Here is a 21,235-nt window from a genome sequence, read left to right as displayed (position 1 = left end):
GGGTAGAGAGTAATGGATGCCTCTACTTGGTTTGTCAGTGAGTGCAAGGACAGGTTTATATGGACAGAGTATAAGGACTTAATGGAGCAATTGAGTGCAGTCAGTTAATCATTCACTTCTGCAACCGACAGTTTCTGAGAGTGGCAGACCTTGAATGTTTTCACTCTGCTAGAATCCACTCTGTCGCAATACAAAAAATAGTAGGTTCATACTGAAACATCATCTTTAAAGGCTATGAAGGAAAGCTTGATGGTTTTCAAAATAACCTGGGTTGCTTATCTCTAGAAATGATACTGTGATTAAAAGCATATATACTCTAGTCACTGAGATACCCTGGTATAATCACGAATAATAACATGGTCCCAATCACCAAAAAGCAAAACAGGCACTGGGATTGTCCTGAGTAAACAAAGTGATTATATTCACAAGGCAATAATCATTGGGTGTCATGATGTAATTACTCTTTAATCTCACTTCCAAATGAACTTCATGGCAGAATCCATTTTTCATCAGAAAGCAATTACACGCTGCTTCTACCATTTTAAAAGATCTACTTGAGAGGCTTTGTAAAACATTTTTATATGCACAGTGATATTCCAGCACTGGATTGGATACATCATTGTGTGACATGTAACATTTTCCAGGACATTGGTGTTAGAGTGAAACCAATTCAGAGAGCAGTATGTTCAGCTCACTTAAGAACTCCAAGTAGATCAGAGCCAAACCTATCTGAAATACTTGGAAGAGCATGTGCATGTGGAATGTGTGGAATGTCATAATTGTCTACTATCAAAAGGTTTTGGCACTGTGCACTCTTCTGATTATTTTGTGTATTTTGTTAATTTTCCAATTTGTCCTTAAAAGAGTTGGGTACAGGAAAGAAATTCACAAAGAGACAATAAATTAATGACAAGGAACACTTAGTGTATGATAAACACGCATACATTGTATGTGGTTGTATTTTGTTGCAGCACATGATTAGTTGACCCTCCATTAGTTTCTGCCGAGACCCAGGTTCATCTGTTAAATCAGAAAACCAGAAATCCCAGCATGCATATCTGAAAGAGTGTATCTGAGTATCTGAATTACCTGGATTCAATATCTGAAACTGTTCAATCTCTGAAAGGAGTGCACCAAATTTCTACAAAGTGTATTTAGAAAAAAATGGTTGTGTAACATTGCAAAATATACACTGCAAACATTATATAAGGTTAAATAGACATTTAGATCTTACTTTTCAAAACATATTTTACACTTTTCAAACCATAGTATCAACTTTCAAAACCTACCTTCAACCTTTTGAATCCAATTTATAATTTCATGAATTGTGAATATCATTTGACCTCATAAAATGACCCCAAGTGTGAGCCGTGCCTGGTGCATGACTGACACCAATAATAATTCTGGCACATTAATGTTCTTTGTGTACTTTTTAAGCTCTAATGACCGAGTTTTCCAAGTCAGTCTCCAGAATGCTGGTGCAAACACATACACACACAAAGACACTACTGTAGAAGGACAAACCAATATAGTGACCAATGTGTAGATGCAGCAACATCATCAGATGTAGACTTGTTTGGGAAATGAGAACTACCTATCACCCAGAGTCATGCATACAGATGTACATGCAACACACAGACCGTTACTATCATCCACCACTACAACACAAAGCATTAGCTTCTGTAATTCACCTGCTGTCTTATGTAAGCAACACATCTCTATGTCTGCCACATTTGCTCGGCCTTAATGAGCTCTGAGGCCTGATAATGATATTACTGCGTGCAGAGAACAGCACTGAGAAGAGGTTTCCTTCCTCTGTGTGCATAGGGGACAAACACAAAACAGACGTTCGTATGCTGTCACTAGTCATTACCGAGAGCGCAACGCTGATGTGCCTGCATATGTGGAAAAAAAAAAGATAATATGCGTATGGACATATAGACATGTCTGCCATCTTGTCTGCAGTCATTACCCAAAACACGACACTGATATGTGTACAATGTAAATTGATGATGGTGCACTGGATGTAGTTTTTGCCACACATGTTGCTGCACTTGATGTGTTGCTTTAGTTCCAGTTGACCTCCCACAGTGACCAGTGCACCGTAAAGCCACTCTTCACAGGATGAAGGATTTCCTGTAGCTGTCAGTGAGCCCTGGAAAGCAGAAATGTCATCAATTGTGATTTTACGATACTTATTGAAAATCTCTTTGCTTGTACTCCTTCACCTCCAACGCTTCATATGTTTGTCAGGACGGTCTAAGTCTTAGTCATGCACAAGTCCAAATATAATGCAGACTGACAGCACTCAATACAAATATGCTTTGATGTCAATGCAGGACATAATGTCGTATTCCATGTTTGATATTTTGTGTGTGTTTCTGGATGTGTTGAAGAGAGGTTGTATGTGAAGGAAAAAATATTTTCATATCAAACATTTTTATTCTTTTGGCAAAGTAAAGAGCCTCATCTTGATTTAAAATATTAAGGACTACATATAGTATTTAAAAGTGCATAACTACCTCTACATTAGTGTGTGTGTATCTGTATGCTTACTATATATCTAATATTGGATTTCCAGTAGTATCCATATAAGCCGATTTTAGATAACATAAGATTGGAGTAGGGGTGGACAGTATAAACTGTGTAGAAAGTACACCAGTATATGAGAGAGAGAGAGAGAGAGAGAGAGAGAGAGAGAGAGAGAGAGAGAGAGAGAGAGAGAGAGAGTGTGTGTGTGTGTGTGTGTGTGTGTGTGTGTGTGTGTGTGTGTGATGGTGAGGCTGGTGACCAGTTAGCAACAATGGGTTAGCCTAACCTGACCAGGCTCACTAAAGGTAAGCTCATTGTAGAGAAAATCTCAGCCACTCTCAACCCCCCACCCACACACACACACACACACACTCATATTGAAATTTTTAGACAAACAAATATACCATGATATATATTGTTACCATCTGTGCTTCAAATTATACTGTGATATTTTAGGCCATACCACCCAGCCCTCGATTAAAGGACACTCAAATGCTGATGATATTTAGTTTAGAAACTTCCCAGCAATTGTCTGAGCTTTCTAGTGTGTGGCTGGGATTACAAAGCAGGAAGCCAACAACAATATCTGCGTAGGTGGACAGCGAGTTAAGGTCCAAAGAGTTGCCATCACCTCGTAACATCAAAAGCTGTTCTCAGTCCAGCAAACAATAAGATTCTACTGGGTCAGCTAAGGCTGAAACGCTGAACTCACATCCAGTCAGACAGACATAACATCTCAATTCTTTAGATCGATTTACCCGAGTCCAAAGTTGCACACTGACAGTTAACCTTCCCATCACTTAGAAGAAAAGTCCAGTATGACGAATTATGGCAGGTATTCGTGTTTCTAAGAATGTAAACAGATGCAATGATTTGTGTGACTCAGGTCTTCCGTGCACCGTGTGTGTTTGGATCTGATTGCTCAGCAGCGAGTGTCAGTAACTCACAGCGAGTCACGCCAAGAAGGTTAAAAGAAATGCTAGGAATTATTTGAGCTTGTGTATGAGTGTGTGTGTGTGTGTGTTCGTGCGTGTGTAGCTCTGCTTGCTCAGCGGCTAGCCTACAGTAAAGTGACAGGATGCCATGTTTCTTCAGAGGATGAGTCAGACCACAGATGACATGTCTGGCTGGTTAAACAAGGACACATACTTGTCGAATGTCAGCCTGATGTCATTTACATACAAACTAACAATTACAAAGGCTCACAGTGGAAGGCAGTTTGGCTGTTGAGTCTTAGGTCTATTTGAACGACCGCAATCTTGAAGTTTAGAGACATAAGTTTATGATACAAATACCTGAACTGGCGTTAATAATCTTGGTTATCTTTAAAAGCTACAACTAAGGTACCCAGTGTTTCTAAATGCAGATTGGTGCTGAAAATTAAGCTTTGACATGTGGACTGGAGTAACTATGAAAATGTAAAGTGTGGTCTTTTAGGTAATCTTTGGTATTAAGTGTCACAGATCACCCAGACTGGTAAACATGAACAGGCTGTGCAAAGTTTACAAATGCCTCAGATAATCAAATTACCGACAGTTTCTCTGCCATTTGGAGCCACAACAGTTGCAGTGTTGCTTCAGTTCTGTCATATTTTCAACCATATTACATGGTCTTCATTGACCACATCAGTATCACAGGGTGCAATAGAAAGCTCTGGAAAAGCGTTGGAATTGCTTTGTCAGACTATTTCAATGGTCAGAAATGAACTTTGATGCTTACCTATATTTAGCATACAAATAAGATGTCCTATGGATACATAGCATCTACTCACAAGTCAATAGGTCCATCTTCAACTAAGCAAACTATCTGCTGATGAAGACAATGTGTTATGGTTGATAGCTCTGGAAAAAACTGTTTTTTGTATGTATTTGCAACATTATTTACTTACTGATCCTGGCTGACTCACCGATTCCTATTATGCAATATCAGGTGACGAGTAAATATTTGTAGTTGAGAAACTCGTGATGTTCACCCACCATCACAAACACTCAAACAGTCCACGGTGCTTCTTAGTTGTCTATCCCCTGTAAAAATCAATAACGGTTCTGTTTTCAGAAGGCATGGATCCGTGCAATCAAAAAGCCTAACTGTCCACCACAGAGGCTCCAGAGCCAGGTCAGACAGCCTGTGCTTCATCCCCCTGTAGTGATACCCTGAAGTTCGATTCAAATAGAGGTCACCTTCCTGCACCATTTCTCTCGGTTACCTTTACACGCCAGTGAAAAACAACACGCCTGTCTTTCTCTTACTTTACTCACTGACTTTCTTTTACTTGAGTTTTCCCCATATTTTGTTTCCCTGTCTCTCACAATCTCCCTTTGTGCTCTAAGTTCAGACCATCCATCATGTCATTCCAGACATGAATCATGTCTGTTTCACTGCAGAGTAGGTAGGTGGTAAAAGAAATAAAAAAGCAGAGAGACACATGTGGATACAAAGACAGAAGGTATATCTCCAAGTTTGAAGCAAATATCTAAAATGTTGACAGCTACATAAAATGTGAATCAGTGCATTTTTTCCTAACAATTGCTATGTGAAAGACATGGCATGACAAGATCATCAAGTCATTAAGTGCAGAATCTCCTCTGTGACTACGGTACATTTAGATCTAAGCCAAATTGGGCAACACAGAGGTAGAGCATGTAATTAGAAAGTTAAGTTTTCATCAGTCCACTTTTCAATTAAGTCTCAAGAAGTTCTGCAAATTTCCCACAGTTTTACCAATTCATTGGGAAACACATAACAAATAATAATAAAACATTTTAAAAAAACCTCTGAAATTACCAATCACAAAAATAAGAAATGTTATGACTTTCCAAAAGGAAATCCATCAGGCTGTAAAAATGTTTGTGTAGAGCAATATATCAAAGTAAGCAAACTTAACAGACAGGTTTTCTTTTATTTTTGAAGCCTGAGTTTCTTGTAAGAGCCAGATGCGGACAGAAAGTATTCAGAAGAGAAAAGAAAGCAATAGAGAAACAGAAAATGAAAAAAAGCAGTCCAGTCAGCCCTTCAGCAGCTCTCAGCCTCTACTGTTCCACATCGATACAGCGATTAGTATTTCCAGATCACTGAGCACGGGGTTAACCACGGCTCTGTGCTCTGGACAAAGGTCACCCAGGATAGCCTTGCTGTGAGGTCCAGTGACCCACCCTGAGGAGCCAGACTCTGGGCTCCAGTCTGGCCTGGGCTCCCTTAATCACCATGACCAGAAAGTCAATACTTTGCACGAGTCAATTACCAAGGGAGGAGAACTCATGGCGCCACGTGATCCAGGAGTTTCCCTTATCCAGACCACCAATCTTTCTGACAACCAAATCATAGGCAACTTATTGGATTCGGTGGCGAACGAGATCTTTACATTAATAATTCACTCTGTCCGTGGCTACATCTCATCTCCCTCCGTGGCACTGAGAGTGAGACCACACTCATGCACACAGCAGGCGAGAAAATGCAACGCTTGAATGGAAATGAGCCTCTCTGGCTGAACTATATCATTCTGTGCTTCTTTGCTCCCTGTGGCCTCTTATTTGTTCCTCTATTCTTTTTTTTTCTCTCTCCACCTCCGTCTTCTTACCTATTCTGGTTGACTGGTGATAGCATTCCTGTGCCGATTCTTTCGCTCTTTCGCTGTCGCACATTCTCAATCTCCCACATTCACTATCCTCACCGGTGAAGCAGTTGAAAATACAGACAGTGAATAAACAATGGCCTTGACTACATTAACCGGTTTTCGTATCACAAAAGATTTATGCCAATCTAAAAAGGTGCATAAACTATTCAGAAAATAGTGCTTAAAGTCTACTTAAAAAAGGGTTATAAGCCTATTTCTGATGCACCGTTCCTTTCTGTCTTCATTCCCTTTTTCACTGACAGAAGTGAAGTCTTTATTCCTTCACTCTCATCCCCTCTCCGAATTATCCGTCCTACTTCTCCTTTTCTGCATCTCTTCCCTCTCGCCTTGCCTCCATTCCATTTTGCTCTTGCCATTGGTATCCTGGTGGTGATGGAGAGCCCGGTCTCCCTCTGTGAGCTGCTGTCCCTAATGAGGCTCTTCAGCCACACACCATATCAAATTAACAGAATGCACCAACCTATTACAACCCAAACCCACCAGCCGGGCCTCAGGCAGACCGAGCGCCTCACCTCACCGCACCGGCGATCTCATTCTGTGATTGATAAGATGTGATGCAAACAAAGACAGCATGGAGAGACAGAGAGGGAGATAGAGACATAGGCAGACAGACAGTGATGAGAGAGAGAGACGGAGGGAGCAAAATAAAAAAGATACACACATCCGTATTTTTCTTGCAACGAAACATATCAGCCTTTCCAAAGAGTAATTACCCTCTTGATGGAATAAGTAGTGAGGGGAAAAGGTCACACATCGCCTCTGTGAAGAATTTTATATTCATTGAAGCAGCAGTGATTATTTCCAAAGACTCTCCAAGGCATCTCTAAAGAGCCAAACGGTTGGACTAGGAATACACACAAGTCATCTGAAAACTTGTTTCTATTCTCTCTACATGTCCGCTGCAAAGTTATTAATTCAGATGATTTTATAGTCTAGTCTTCTGGCTGCAGAGACATCCAGAAACATCTGGATTGGTTCACTATCAGGCTTAATACATCGCTTGGATGGGAATGTATGCACAGGAGACTGTGTTGTGCTGAAACCATCCATCTGGCTAATTGGATCTCGAATCTTGGAACACACACTTGACATGCTCTGATAAGGTTATAATCTCCCTCATGCCTTTATGGTGGTAGCTCACTATTTTAATTAATTAGTCGCCTCAAGTTTAAGCATGGCACTCTTTTATAGCTGTGAAGAAGGAGGGAACTCGATGACACAGTGTCTGCTTGCAAGCAAGCAAGCAGATGCACTGCCTTCCAAATTACAGTTGGGTGTTACAGCATTAATTGATATAGTACATGCATGTTCATTGTTCAGCATGGAGATGTATACAGACGTAAAAAAAAAAAAAAAAAAAAAGAGGAAAGGGTAAAAGTTTAAATCAAGCTACAATAATGGTTGGATTACCCTGCGAGGAAAGATAACAGCGTGTGTCTCTGGAAGACAAACCAAGAGAAGGTCATTCCTGAATAAATGTCACCAATAAATTGGCTCCCAGAGAGAAAAAAAGACCCCTGGGTTATTTTACAAGACAACAAGGCTCCTATAAAGGAGCTTAGTCCATAGTCTATCACAGTGAAAACAGGAATCCCTGACTACTGCCTCCTGGCTATACTGATAGAGAGAACCAGAAACCCAGTGAGGGAAAGAAACATGCACAAAATGACATAAAAGGCAGAAAGAGAAAAGTTGATTTGATATGTAACAGAAAAAGGACAAGAAGACAGAGTCAGAAATGGCAAATGAAGATATGGTGAAGAAGTGGAGGAGAAAGAACAAAACAGACCGCGAGAGACAAGGAAAAATGTTAAGAGGATTCATACAAGAGATGGAGAGAGAAAATACAGATAGGGTGGGAGAGAAATACACACAACAGAAGCTCTGTGGAGAGATTCAGTGCTGGTTTAAGATGACAACTTCATCGCTATGTGCTGGCTTCTTCAAGCCCTCCTCATCCAACCCCGTTGTCAACAGCCTTCTCCAGCTACATTACTCACACTGCAACAACAGTTACAGGCTAGTCTCTTCGGACCGCTCTGCACTATAGTTCACATGCACCTCACACGAACACACAGAGCTATCATCTGTTTCCATTCACCTACAATTTGGGTTCAGCAATATTTAAATTGTGAATCATCACAGGTCTATTCCAACACTCGCACTGAGCTCAGCTTTCTCAGCCAATTAGAATTTAACTTAATCTAATTTAATTTTGAAAGACACAAGATGCTATAAGATAGCGACAATAGCCACAAAATAAACATTGAAGGCAGTGCAGAGCAACAGGAAACGGCAAAATATTAATGCAAAATATAACAATATCCACTATTCAGTGCATGTAGCCATGCAAAGCAACACAAGGTAACAAAACACAACAAAACAATACTGATTATAACCATATTTTGACAATGGAACAACGGATACTTTTTTTTTTAGCTTTTATTTGAGATTTTTTAAAAACAAACTTTACTATTGTTGATTTTTTTCTTTTTTTTCTGGGCAAAGTCATACAGGTGACATTTGTGTCCACATGTAACATTGCCTGAGCTAATTAAACTAATTTAATGAAGCATGTTTGTGTGTCTCACTCTCACACAGCGCAGTACACCACAATATGCTTTGTACTGGTTTCAGTAGATTGTGCTTTTATGTCCCTGTGAGTGTTTATCTGGTGTTCTTGTCTGTCTCTCTCTCACTCTTTTTTTTTTTTTGGTGTCCATCTGTTCCTGTCGTGTCCTTCAACAGCTGCAGAGTGCTAGGCGCCCACTTGCTCACACTCGCACCTAAAAGCTCTCTGTCACACCAGAGTGTCAACAGGCCCGTTCTCCTCTCCAGCTTGACTGTAACCACCGTGCAAAACACACAGGCCTGCATTTAGATCGGTGCCAGCCATCTCCCTCTTTATTACTAATTCACTAAGTCTGTCATCTCTCTCTCTATCTATCTCTCTCTTTCGTTCAGACCAGTAACCTCCATCAAGTCACTGCCTGCAACAAAGACACAAGTTACAACTTGAAGTTCCATCACCACTTCAGGGCAAATGGATACTTGACATATCAAATGACCCACAGGAAAGTATGTCTGTGTGCACAGCAGCTGTGTATGCATCCATGTGTGTGTGTGTGTGTGTGTGTGTGTGTGTGTGTGTGTGTGTATTAACAGACCTCATTCATTTGTGCTGCAGGCCCTCAGTAGCCAGCAGCGGGTATGAATTCTGCCCTGTCCTCCTCTGCAGTGGCTCAGACATGGATTAATGGTGTCATTAATCTTACCTTTAAAATGAATGACTTCAGCACCTCCAACCTGCACCAAAGTGGCTGCCCAGTGCCTCCCTCTCCCCCGTACTCCAACCCCTCCTTACCCACTCAGCTGTAAGGGATGGATAGTGGGTCTGCCATCCTATCCATCCTTGGCTTGGCACAGCCTGGCACAGTGGGATATCAGAGGCCAGCAGGAATGCTCCTGCCAGTACACATCGCTTCCTCTCAGTCTTGCAGCTAGTTCTGTGTTTGTGTGCGTGTCTGTGTACACTAGTAACTGTAGTTAGAAAAATGCAAAACACAAAGTGTCCTTGCCATGGAGAGAACAAAAGAGGAATTGTCACATTTTTTGCAAAGATTGCCTAACCGCTGCCAAATATGGAGAAAATGCTTGTATACTGACTGCAGCTCAAGGTCTCTCTATTTAATGAAGCTACCTTCAGACGAGGGGTTTGTGAATTGTGACGGGAGACAATGTGGTGGGAGGAAAAGACAGAACAAGATAAAGATCATTCATAGCTGATCAAATGCAGGTAAATCGGGGCAGTAACGAGAACGAATAACAGCCAAATGCTGTATTTTGTCATTTTACACCAGAAACACCCAACTCAGGTCCAGCCTTAAGGAAGCATATTTGGTTCTTGATGAGGTAACTGATAGGTGGGTCTATAAAGTATTTTTCCACACCAGAACTATACAGTGTATGTCATGCTGCCTCATTAACTTCTATTACACCAACCTGCCTGGGTCCAGGAACCAACTGATACAAATATTGGCTTTGTGTGATATGAGTGGATTAGAATTGCTAATCTGACACCAACTGACTAAATGTGTTTTGTTTGCAGTGTAAAGGCTATATATGTCAAATGTTTGAATTGTGTTGTTATACAGTTGCTGCTATGATGTTAATCATTCTTTGGGAAGCATCAGTGGCACAGCTCAGTCAGTTATGATATGAATGAGTATGCCATAAGAAAAATAGAAGGTACAACATACAAACGTAGTTCACAATGACAGTAGGTAAAGCAGCACAAATGTAATGCTTGCTCTCACCAGTACTGCATGTATAGATATTCAGTGAAAATGTCAAAGACATTGACAACTGTGCGCACAAAGCCGTGTGTGAGTAGTCCTAACCACAGTGCTGGGCAGCATTTATCACTAAGTGAGGGGGAGGGAGGTTATCAGGCTGGAGCTGGAGATTCCTCATTTCATCAATAAGTCGTCAGTCTTCCTGCTCTTCCCCTCTCCTCCCACCTCCTACACCTTCCGCTCTTCAGCTTCGCCAAATGACTCTCCAAGCCACAGAGGCTGTTGGCCATTACCCAGTGGGCCAAACACACAAACACACACACACACACACACACACACACACACACACACACAGCCTTTGAACTGTATGTCACACATAAAACTATTTTTAAAACATCAGTTTTGCCAGGAAATGTGAAGCTAAGAATGTGTGCTGTTTCATAGCACCCTGCAGTTACACAGCTCAGTTCAGCCTCATTAGGGATCCAAGCAGCAAAGCAGCTGGAACCCTAATGTATCTGTTAGGATAATAACAATAACAATAACAATAATAATAATAATAATAATAATAATAATAATAATAATAATAATAATAATAATAATAATAATAATTATTATTATTATTATTATTATTATTACTACTACTCAGACAAAAAAAAAAAACTTATACCGATTGGCCTGATAGTGGCATTATAACAACAAACTTTACGTTTTGGAAACGCTATTAAATCAAAGTTGGCTTTAGCTATTGTAACTAAACTTGGTGCACAGGTTTGCATGCTTGGTCCATGCTTCGCTGCAGTCCTGGGATATACTGCCACTAGGAGGTGCCACAAATACAAAAAGTTTATATCACGCTTATATCAGCTTAATGGATTTGTATGAAATTCAATATACATGATCTACGTTCATGTGTCAGTCAAAGCATAAAATCTGGTCAGATGGTGAGTCTGCAGAGATATTCAATATCTTGCTGTAATTTGTACTGTAGGCACAACATTTTCTATTTTGATCAGTTTTGGTTTAAATGTCACCAAAATATCTGACAATACACCAGAAACCTGCAGAATTGTGTGCGATTTTTTTCTGAATTTTCTCACCAACATTAAGACTGTTGTAAGCATTTTAAGTTGAAAGGGAGAAAAATATCCCAGTCTGGCACATGTGACGTCATTGCCTCAAGTTGTAAGAGGGTGTGTGGAAACCATGTCTCCCCAGTGGTGTAGTCAGTAAGTCACCTTCTCTGGGGATACAAAGGTCCAGGATTTGAATCCCCAGGTGGCCAATTTAAACTTGCCAACCATGTGGCAAATTATGCATGTGGCATGTTTTCAAATTCTTCTGAAGGTCATATTAAGTCAAAGACTGCCCTTTGTGCTTGGACCCCGTTCATTGCCGCTTGTGGCTATATTTCTTATTGTTTTCAGCATCACATACAAACTAATTTTTTGTCTTTAATGTTAATAATGCAATGTTAATTTAATGTTGGTAAAATATAGTGACAGAGCTACACAAAGCCTCCACATGGTTGAAACCTCTTGACTGGTTTTCACTTCTTCCCACAAAAAGTTGATGAGGTAAGATTTGCTGCTGAGTCACTGGAAATCAGGGAGACTGCCAGGCCATGCTCATTTACTGACATGTTTTTGTTTAGACTAATAATTTAGCAAAGATACAAAATTTTTCATGTTAAATGTCTTTTTTGTCAGATTTGCTTGAGCTTTTGTATTATGTTTTCTCGTGTTTCCAAGACAAGGATCAAGAGATGAATCACACTGAATTGGTGGACAGCAGAGGGATTTTTGACTAATTTAGGGAACTAGAAGGGAATCCATAACTGTAAGTAACATTTAGAGGAGAATATTTGTATATGATGAAACTATGGATCTTTGGTTTATCATATTACCAGCTTAGTTCATATCTGGACAGGATGTACAGTAAAATTGCTGCTATTTTGAACAATATGTGGCACACATTATCATTAGCTGGCATTACAGAGTACTGTGACGAACTAGCTAAGATTAGACTTCAGAGTTCCACTTCAGCAGTTGTGGTTCACTCCAGAGGGATCTCGTTACTGTTCTGTTTTTAAGAAATAAAACTCGGCTCTGCTCTCATTACACTGCATTTTGTTGACAGGACCATTTTTAAAAGTTAAAATAATATGGGCCTAACAATAGAACCAAGCCAAAAAAAAAAAGAAAAGACCACCCTAAACCAGCTCTGGCATGGTAGAGCATTGGTGTTGCATCACTCAGTACCACCCTGTCAGATCAGTGTGTAATAACTGTCAGTCATTTCTCATGGGATCATGTAGATGTGACATAAGTGGGTAGCTCACTCCTGAAAAACTCTGGCAACCACTGAATGGGGTGTGGATGTAATGACTAGTCAGGGAGCAGGGTGGAACAGTAGACTGTTTCACTGTTTTCTGCTAAAAAGTGAACACCCAGCAAAAAGTGAACACCCAGCAGGCAACAGAAAATCTTAAAAAAAGATTACTGTAGCTGCAGTACATAACTTAGCTATTAGTAGAGGTCATGTTTTTGTGCCAAAAAGGAGGCCTGTATCAGAAACCAAACGTCCTTCTTTTTTCAAGCTAACATTATCAATAATAACTTGCTGTGTGGGGTGTGTTATGTCATCACAAAGAGAAATTATTGCTGTACCTTTGTGGCCATAACTTACCTAACCCTGCAGCAGGACCCAAATGTTCTTGTAGACTGTTTTTGTCATCACTCAGCTGAGGAAACAACAGCCATCATCACTCAAGAAGTGTATATCGACAAATCTTGAATATGGCCCAAATACAATATGGCTCCCACTGTGAAGACAGAACTTATGTAGCTGCTTGGTCATCTGACAGCTTACAGCCTCTTCATTACTGTCTTCAGTATAATAATATGTTTTTATGGTCTTGATTTTAACTTTTATTCCTGTGAAGCACCTTGTGAATTTTATTTCTGTGAAAGGTGCTACTACTACTACTATAAATGATACTTTTAGGTTTGTGGTTTTCTTTATTTTAGATGTAATTTTAGTTTTGGATGCCTGGTCATGTTTGTCAGCGACAAACAGGTAGTAAGCTGTGAAGTCAGCCATTCAGAAGGCTCTGCCCTTGATAAACTTCAAAAACTGTTTCCTTTTAAATATTTCTCCCACATTTTATGCTCATCTCATGGCGTCAATATGAGACCTCACAGCTTTTTGCAATATCATAATGAATACTTAATTTATTCTGCTGATTCACTGTATGATGTTTTTATGTTTATATTAATTCTGTGATGTGAATATTGTCTTAGAATGTCATTGTTTAAGGAACCACCTGGATGTCACCAGTCCCCAGTCGTGCCAGTAGATAGTTAATGAAAATGTGGTCTAATTCATAATAAAGATTACAGTTTTGAATCATTTGAGCTGCTAAAAAAGAGCAGCTGTGAGTTGATTGCATGGCCCAAATACCCTGAAACAATAGTTGTTGTGAGGAGTGAGAGGAAGGAGGGGGGTGTTAATTATTCACTTCCCCGTCCAGTTTTCAGCTACTGGCCGTGCAGTCCTGCTTATTTATAGTTGCCTATAATCAGCAGTGGTAAATGTGTTTCTGAGGTAATCCATCAAACATATCAAGACAAATGTGAAAGAAAAGAAAAGAAAAAACCAGAGGTGAGAGGATAACTGCAGAATTATTACATGCATACCAACACTAAACTCAAATTCCCATACTAATGGCACAGACTTGAAGAAAAAAAAAAAAATCACCTTCGAGAAGTGCCATTGTCGGTACATGCTCCGGATATTCCTTAAGTTACAGCTCGGGGCAATAAAAGCAGGGTTACAGGCCAAGAAATGTGCTGCCACATGTACCTGCCATCGCCTGGGGTGAGTTTTCACTCTTGTGAGTGAGTGAGGAGGAGATGGAAACCATTCAGCACACCATGCCTCCATTCTTCTCTCTTAAATTGTCCCCATAAACTCACCCACAGGTGCTGTAATATAAATTTGTTCCCACTGTCTGTGCATCTAGATTTCTCTGCTGTCACTCTCTTTACTTTTCTGTTTATATCTCAGTCTTTCATCAGTTTTTTCTATTTCAGTCTTCTCTTTCACTCTCCTCTTCTTCCTACCTCTTTGTCCCTCTCATACTGTCCCAACCTCTGTCCACAGTTTCTCACCCACCCAGGCCATTTTCAAACTGGTAATGTTCCTGGCATTTATATTGTAGAGCCAACAGGGGGCTTAGTGCCACACTATCATGAGTAATAGAAATAATCAACTCCATTGCTAATGACTCATCTCTTTGGCACTGGATGCTAGTCTCCACATCATTGGGAGTGTGGTGCAGGAGGTGCCAGTGCCGGGAGACATTTCCCAGCACATTTCTCAGACAAGGAGAGAGAAATAGCGAACACCCATCTACCATGAATCAGCCATTATGGAAAACATCAAGGTTTTTCCCTCCAGGCATCATGGCCTGTTGCACAACTCTCCTGCCACTAAATGAATGAGCATGATCTGAAAGATGGGATGAGGACAAATTGAGGTTACAACTTTGACACAGCGTGTAATAAATTCACCACTGGCATAAAGTATTTCACACCGGAGGGGTTATTTTTGTCTTATACCCCCCAGTGCACACACACACACACATACACACTTTAGGTACTGTGGGCGTGCTTGAGGCCTAGAAAGCAGACTGGACTGGAGTGTGTTTGTTCGAGAGAGCTCAGTCATGCAAGCTGTTTGCACAACAGGCCTCCTCTGCACTGTGGGAAAACTCTCACATGGTCGTCTGCCTGGCTGACTGGGGAGTATGAGTATGAGTGTGAGTGTGCGTTCATTGAGAAATGACTTGACGCACACTGCCCAGCAGTACTAGCCCCGCCCCTTGTACTTGTCAGTGTAACAAGTCTCAACAGCTACAACAATGTAGGAGGGAACGGAGTCAAGTGGAGCAGATAAAGTAACATCGCAAAAGTTGATTCTAGCTTTTCTTCCGACAGCTCCTCCTGTGATTACTTAGGTGCTGCTTGCGTTGGGGTATGCCAGGAATGGCCATGCAGACAGCTGAGGAGGTGTGTGTGTGTGTGTGTGTGTGTGTGTGTGTGTTTGTGTAGGGTTCACTGTGAACATACATGTGTGTGTTTACATGCATGAGAGAGTCAGAAAGATACAGAGAGACGGATTCTGTTCAAGTGTGAAATGTGTCATAAGCTTGCACACATGTAAAATAAGTATGACAACATAAGATACACACCTTATAAAAAGTAACTCGACATGCCAGAACATCAGCTGACAATGAGGGAGAAAACCGTCCTCTCCCGAGCTTACACACACACACACACACACACACACATTCAACAGACACGCACGGATAGCAAAGATAGCACATGCAATAGCTGACGCGTGTAGACATGACAAACATTCGAGGCACTCTGGGAAACACACACATGTACACACGCAGGAAAGGTTTTAAAGATAAAGAGGCTGCGCACATGTCTTCACATAACTGCAGGTGGTGCAGTAAGCCCCGGCCTGCAGCCAGTGTGGAGCAGCTTATGGGTGGGTGGGGCCGGCTTTTCAGGTTGAGGAAGTCATGACATGCCCCTCCAGCAGGCCCATAAATCAACCGGCTCAACCTCACTAAGGATGGCTCTTGGGAGAGAGAACACAAGCATGAGTGCCAGCCCATTCAGCTCAAACACACACACACACACAAAGTCACGTACACATGCACGGTGGCGTGCGCGTCGGCGAACGCACACATACAAACAGCAGGAGTGAGTGTTATGTAAACGCCTGTGGCAATTTTCGCCTCGGGCCTTACATGCCACACCTCCCACCATGTGGTTGAGCGTATGTGTTTGTGTGTTTAAGGTGTCAATGTTGTGTAATCAAGGAATTATAATTGTATCTTGAAAACAACACATCTAGTTTCTTTTGAGGTTAACTTGATACTAAACATGTGACTTCACTATGCAGAGCTTTAAGATACTGGTCCCTTTGTGCTGTTTAATGTGAATGGGGCCGGAGACTTCTTGCATCTAAGTTGGAATCTTTAGTCTTAAGTCCACTGCTTGCAGTGTAAATATGAGATACCTTTTCTAATCAGCATGAGGATACAGACTGAGTGACCTCATACTTCATGCTTATGATGATATCACAGACCTGTACAGAAAGCACCTGTATCAGCTGCTATATTATTGTACACCTTGAGCTATTTGACCATAAGGTTTGGAAATTTCTTTGGATTCAAAAATGTAAGGTAATCCACTCCAAATCATGTGAATACTCACAAGATGTCAGAGCAACTGAACTGACAAGTTACAGTCTGCTGTGCTGATAAAAAAGCAGGACCTGACAAAGGCCCTGACACATTCATGATCCGTCACACGAATACCTTTTACAGTGATAAAACTTTTTCTCTAATTGTCATAAAATACCTCATGTGAATGGGATTTTTATCAAGACTTAAGATAAACTCAAGATAAACTCAGTTTATCGTTTATAGAATGTGTAAAGAAATAGTAACAATAATTGGTCTTGAAGAGAACTTCAGACACAGTTGGCTATTATGAGGTGCTCAGTTCCAAGTTATTCAGCATATCAGGTAGCATGGCAACAGATAGGGATTTCACAAGTTGTTATGCAAGACTGATATCAAGGTCCCTAATGCAGAAAACTATAAATATGAGTATCTGCAGATACTCAATATTAAATGATCTTGATTGACTGGGAGAAAAAGCCTTTATCAGCACACTGCTATAACATGTGCTGAAACTTGAAACCTAAAGTTGTCAGTGTGATGGCGCAGTAAAACAGTGGAGATTTATTTTCAGTCTGCTTCTTGGAATTAATTGGAAACACTTCACATAAGAAGCTATCTTTTTGCACACCTTTGAATTTTACAAGTTGAGCAAGCGAAAGTCTGTTTTATGAGGAGACAGACTAACTGTTTTATAGATGATATAAATTTGACAAGTGGTAAATTAAAAACTTGCTTTGACAGCCGTAAATAGAGAAGTTTCTGTTGTGTTAGCATGTTCGGAGTTTGGTGTCCATCTGCATCCATCTGTGAAAGCAAGTGCTGAGAAAAGACGAGGCTATCTACAGCCAACAGTCTGAGAGCTGAAGGAAACTCGAGTATTGTTAACAGCACGGGCTGCCTGCTGAGTGGAAGAGAAAAAAAGATGAGAGACAGAAATAGTGACAGAATGAGACGGAGAGCAAGATGCACGCCTCTAGCTTCACATGAGTGGTTAGGTGCTTTCTTGGCGACAGCGCAGCGGCCCATGCGACTGTTCCTCTCTCTCCTTTTCAGCCAACTAAAATCTGAGTATGCAGTTCTGCTTGACCAATGTACTGTCAAAATGAGAGATGCAGGAATTACTCTAAAGCCACAGTCAGTATATTGATGTATTTGTGCACAGACGTAGCTTGCTAACACTGGCCTTACACATTTGACAGAAAGAGCAGCTCTTGCCTCTCATTAAACTGTTGAGGTGTACTGGGCAGCATATTAGTGGGAATGTGGACCAGTGTTTCTACCCTACATGTTAAATAAAAAGCACAGACAGTACCAGTCAAAAGTTTGGACACAACTTCCCATTCACTTGAACAAGAAAACTTTTGACTGGTTCTGTATACTGTGCGAACAATAATGCACCAGTAAAACATCAAATCTGGGTATTTGATATAGTCACTTAACCTTTAAATTTTTCACAAGGCATCCAATCTTACAAAATCCCAGAGTACACTGGCTATAATTATAATTAATGTCACTTACAGCCCATTGTCATCAGTAAGGCCAGTCTGAGTTGCCCCTTTTAGACATTTGATGGTATAATTATGTGGATACATGATCACCCTGCTTTCAGATTAAAAGATATGAAACATTGTTAATTTTCTCCTGTGTGCCTATATGTTTGAATGAAGTATTATTTGACTCAGAAATATGGAACCATCTATCCATCACTAGGGAATATTAATATTAAAAAGATGACAGTAGAGCTGAAGAGACATACAAGCAGCTCAGTCAAAACAGTGAAAAAAGAACAGAAGAATTGGCAATCAATAGATATGATGGATAAAAGCAAGGAGCCTAAAAAAACACCACCTGACGTTTCAAAGACAGGAGCAACCAGAAAGAACAAAAAAAGACTGAGGACTTATCAGAACAGACAAACAACTGCTGCCAATGTAGCTTATATTGTCAATACAGCCAAACGTAGAACCGCATCTAGGTAAATTTAAAAAGCAGAGAAAAAACTTGGAACAAAAGATTCAAGTGATACCACAAAAGCCTTGCTCCGATTTTTTTTTTTTTCCTTTACAGCTTCCTCCACCTGAGAGAGGCGATAAATCTTGAGTTTTTGTACTCAGCTGAGGCAATGACTGGGCCAGAGGTCAAACCAGTAAGACAGATGAAAACAAGAGATTGTCTGGAGGCCCATTAAGAGAAAATTGCTGAGGAGGGACAGAGACATTCATGTCCTGCCTTTGTGGGAGCAATACTGTAGGAGTGCATGTGTATGTGTGTGTATAAAGTGAGAGGTACTGGTTTATGGTAGATGATATGACTGTGTCAGTATATCAAGGCCTAAATACTGATATCTTGCAGTCATCCAATTTCCAGAAACATCCACTTGAGGTCTGACATTCTCACGAATATTTCTGTAACATTCCTCTCTTAGGTACTAAGGTCCGTTTAGGACAGGAAAACAGCTGCCACATGTTTTGTTTTCCTCACGTTTCATTTTTTCTCGCTTCTTTATGCACATTCTTTGTTCTTTGTCATTGCTGTGCTCACTAAGCCACACAGTGAATGTACGCTCTGACAAAGCTGTGTGGAGAATGTGGTTCAGCTGAATTCTTATGTTAGCACACAGCTATTGTTGTCTCAAGAAAAAGAAAAAAAAAAAAAAAAAAAAAAAACTGTCTTCCTGGAAATCCCAGCAAGTGGCCGTCTCCACGTGCACGCAGTTCAGCGGAAAAAACATTTTTAAAAACACCTCTCCCTTTATTGGTCCTATTCCTCTGAGGTGTGGTTTTAAAATCACTTATGGGGCCAGTATGATTTCTGGGGTCAAAGTCTTTGCTTTTGAAAATGTTTTCACATCCTTGATGAAACACATTTCATTTCTGCTCTGCTGCACTTGTCATGTAAAGCAGCACTGAGCCATATGAGCCTCTTCAGTAACTCCCAGCTTGGAAACATATGGCCAAATCACACTACATAATAATTTATACTATGCTAAGATATACAATATGAAGTCATAGCAAAGACACAGATACATTACTAGATAGGGGCAGCTAGGTGACACAAAATAGGCATTTTAGAAAACTGACGAGCAAGATGGGGACAGAAAGGGTTGATCTATACCTGCCATCATCTTCTGGGCCTCATATGGCTCCATGTAGCCATCATTCTCGGTTGTCACTTTCTCTGTGCTGGTCTGAGTGCCGCCAGCCTGCTCAGCATCGAAAGGGTCCGCATAGTCTTCGAGGATAATGAGCTGCAAGAGAAAAAAATAAAATAAAAAACAAGGAAAGGTGAGACGGACAAGAGGGGGGGGGGGAAGGGAAACAGCAAAAGGGGAATTAATTTTGCTGCTCTGTTGAGCACTACAACATGGGTAGGTGTCAGTAGAGCTGCATGACAGATACCGCTGTGGCCCAGGACAGGACCAAGTGATATCCACTGAGGCAGGCCCGAAGATAAAGGGAGAAACACATAAATAACACCCCACCTCTGTATGCCTCAGCACACCACCACAATGCCTCAGCTTTAGCCTTACAGCACGTTCTCCGCTACTGCTGGTGTGCCTAATTATATGATAGCCCAGTGACAGGCCTACATTTCAAAAGTAGAGGAGAAGACCACAACTGCTCAACTTTCTTAAGAGAAACAATTTGGCAGATTTATGCCGAGCTGGCAGTGAGCCACGGCTAATTGCAGTCTTGTTCTTTTTGCTGAGCATTTTGTGCAGTAGATGGCAATTAAGTGGACATCTTGAGACCCAGAAATACAGCTCAAACCTTTAGGGAAGGGAGCAACTGTCCGCATCTATAGTGCCTTGGGGGGGGATATTTGTTTCCTTGACATGTTTGCTTCTTCAACCAGGTCACCACTTCAAAAGTAAGGATCTACCCTATGAAAGGATATAAACTCCCATCTGAGCGGTCTGCCCTCTTGGACATTGGATCTAATTATTGTGTGTGACTGCACTGGTTTGGGCCAGCTGTTAGGAAATGGGACTTTTTCTCTGTTGAGGCTCCTGACAGTCTAGTCCTGCCAATCAGTGGGCACACAGGCCAGACGAGTAGGGCACCGCACACTCCATAACTCGGAAAGGGGTTTCAAACAAATAAGGAAACACTTGTGCCTACACCTAAGTGAGCATGTAACAGTGTGCATGACTGGCACTACTCCCTATGAGTCATGTGTAACAGAAAGGGATTTGGTCTCATTATAAGCAAGCTCATCACTCATCTGGTGGATAGGGCCGGGCGGGGCACACTGGAGGTGGACCGAGCCTCATGCCTGCCGTGCTGTGCCTCCACAACTTTGCCAGCTTTCTTTCAGAACAACCACTGCCCGTTTCTGCCGCAGAGAGAACACACTTCCCAAAAGCAATCTCAATATGCAGGTGAGAGTGCCAAGGACACACTCATAAACATACACACCTGTCAAGCCTCAGGGGAGCAAGTAAAATATACAACCGTCTAACTTTGAGATTACTCTTCAGCTGGGAAAACACTGACATTTTTACAGTAT

General features: G+C 41.1%; 1 protein-coding gene across 4 annotated transcripts in view; it reads right to left on the bottom strand.

Moving 5' to 3' along the window:
• zgc:158464 (uncharacterized protein LOC791139 homolog) overlaps positions 1–21,235 on the bottom strand; it is a 95,317-nt gene that overhangs the window by 58,405 nt on the left and 15,677 nt on the right. For all 4 annotated transcript variants that reach the window (XM_044336295.1, XM_044336369.1, XM_044336444.1 and 1 more), the window contains exon 2: positions 19,841–19,973. In XM_044336295.1, coding sequence (XP_044192230.1) covers positions 19,841–19,973 — 133 coding nt within the window. The remainder of the gene's footprint in view (positions 1–19,840; positions 19,974–21,235) is intronic.

Source organism: Thunnus albacares, chromosome 1 (genome assembly GCF_914725855.1).
Source record: "Thunnus albacares chromosome 1, fThuAlb1.1, whole genome shotgun sequence".
Classification (NCBI taxonomy): Eukaryota; Metazoa; Chordata; class Actinopteri; order Scombriformes; family Scombridae; genus Thunnus; species Thunnus albacares.
Note: the sequence above shows the minus strand (reverse complement) of the source record. Positions and strands in the feature narration are given on the sequence as shown.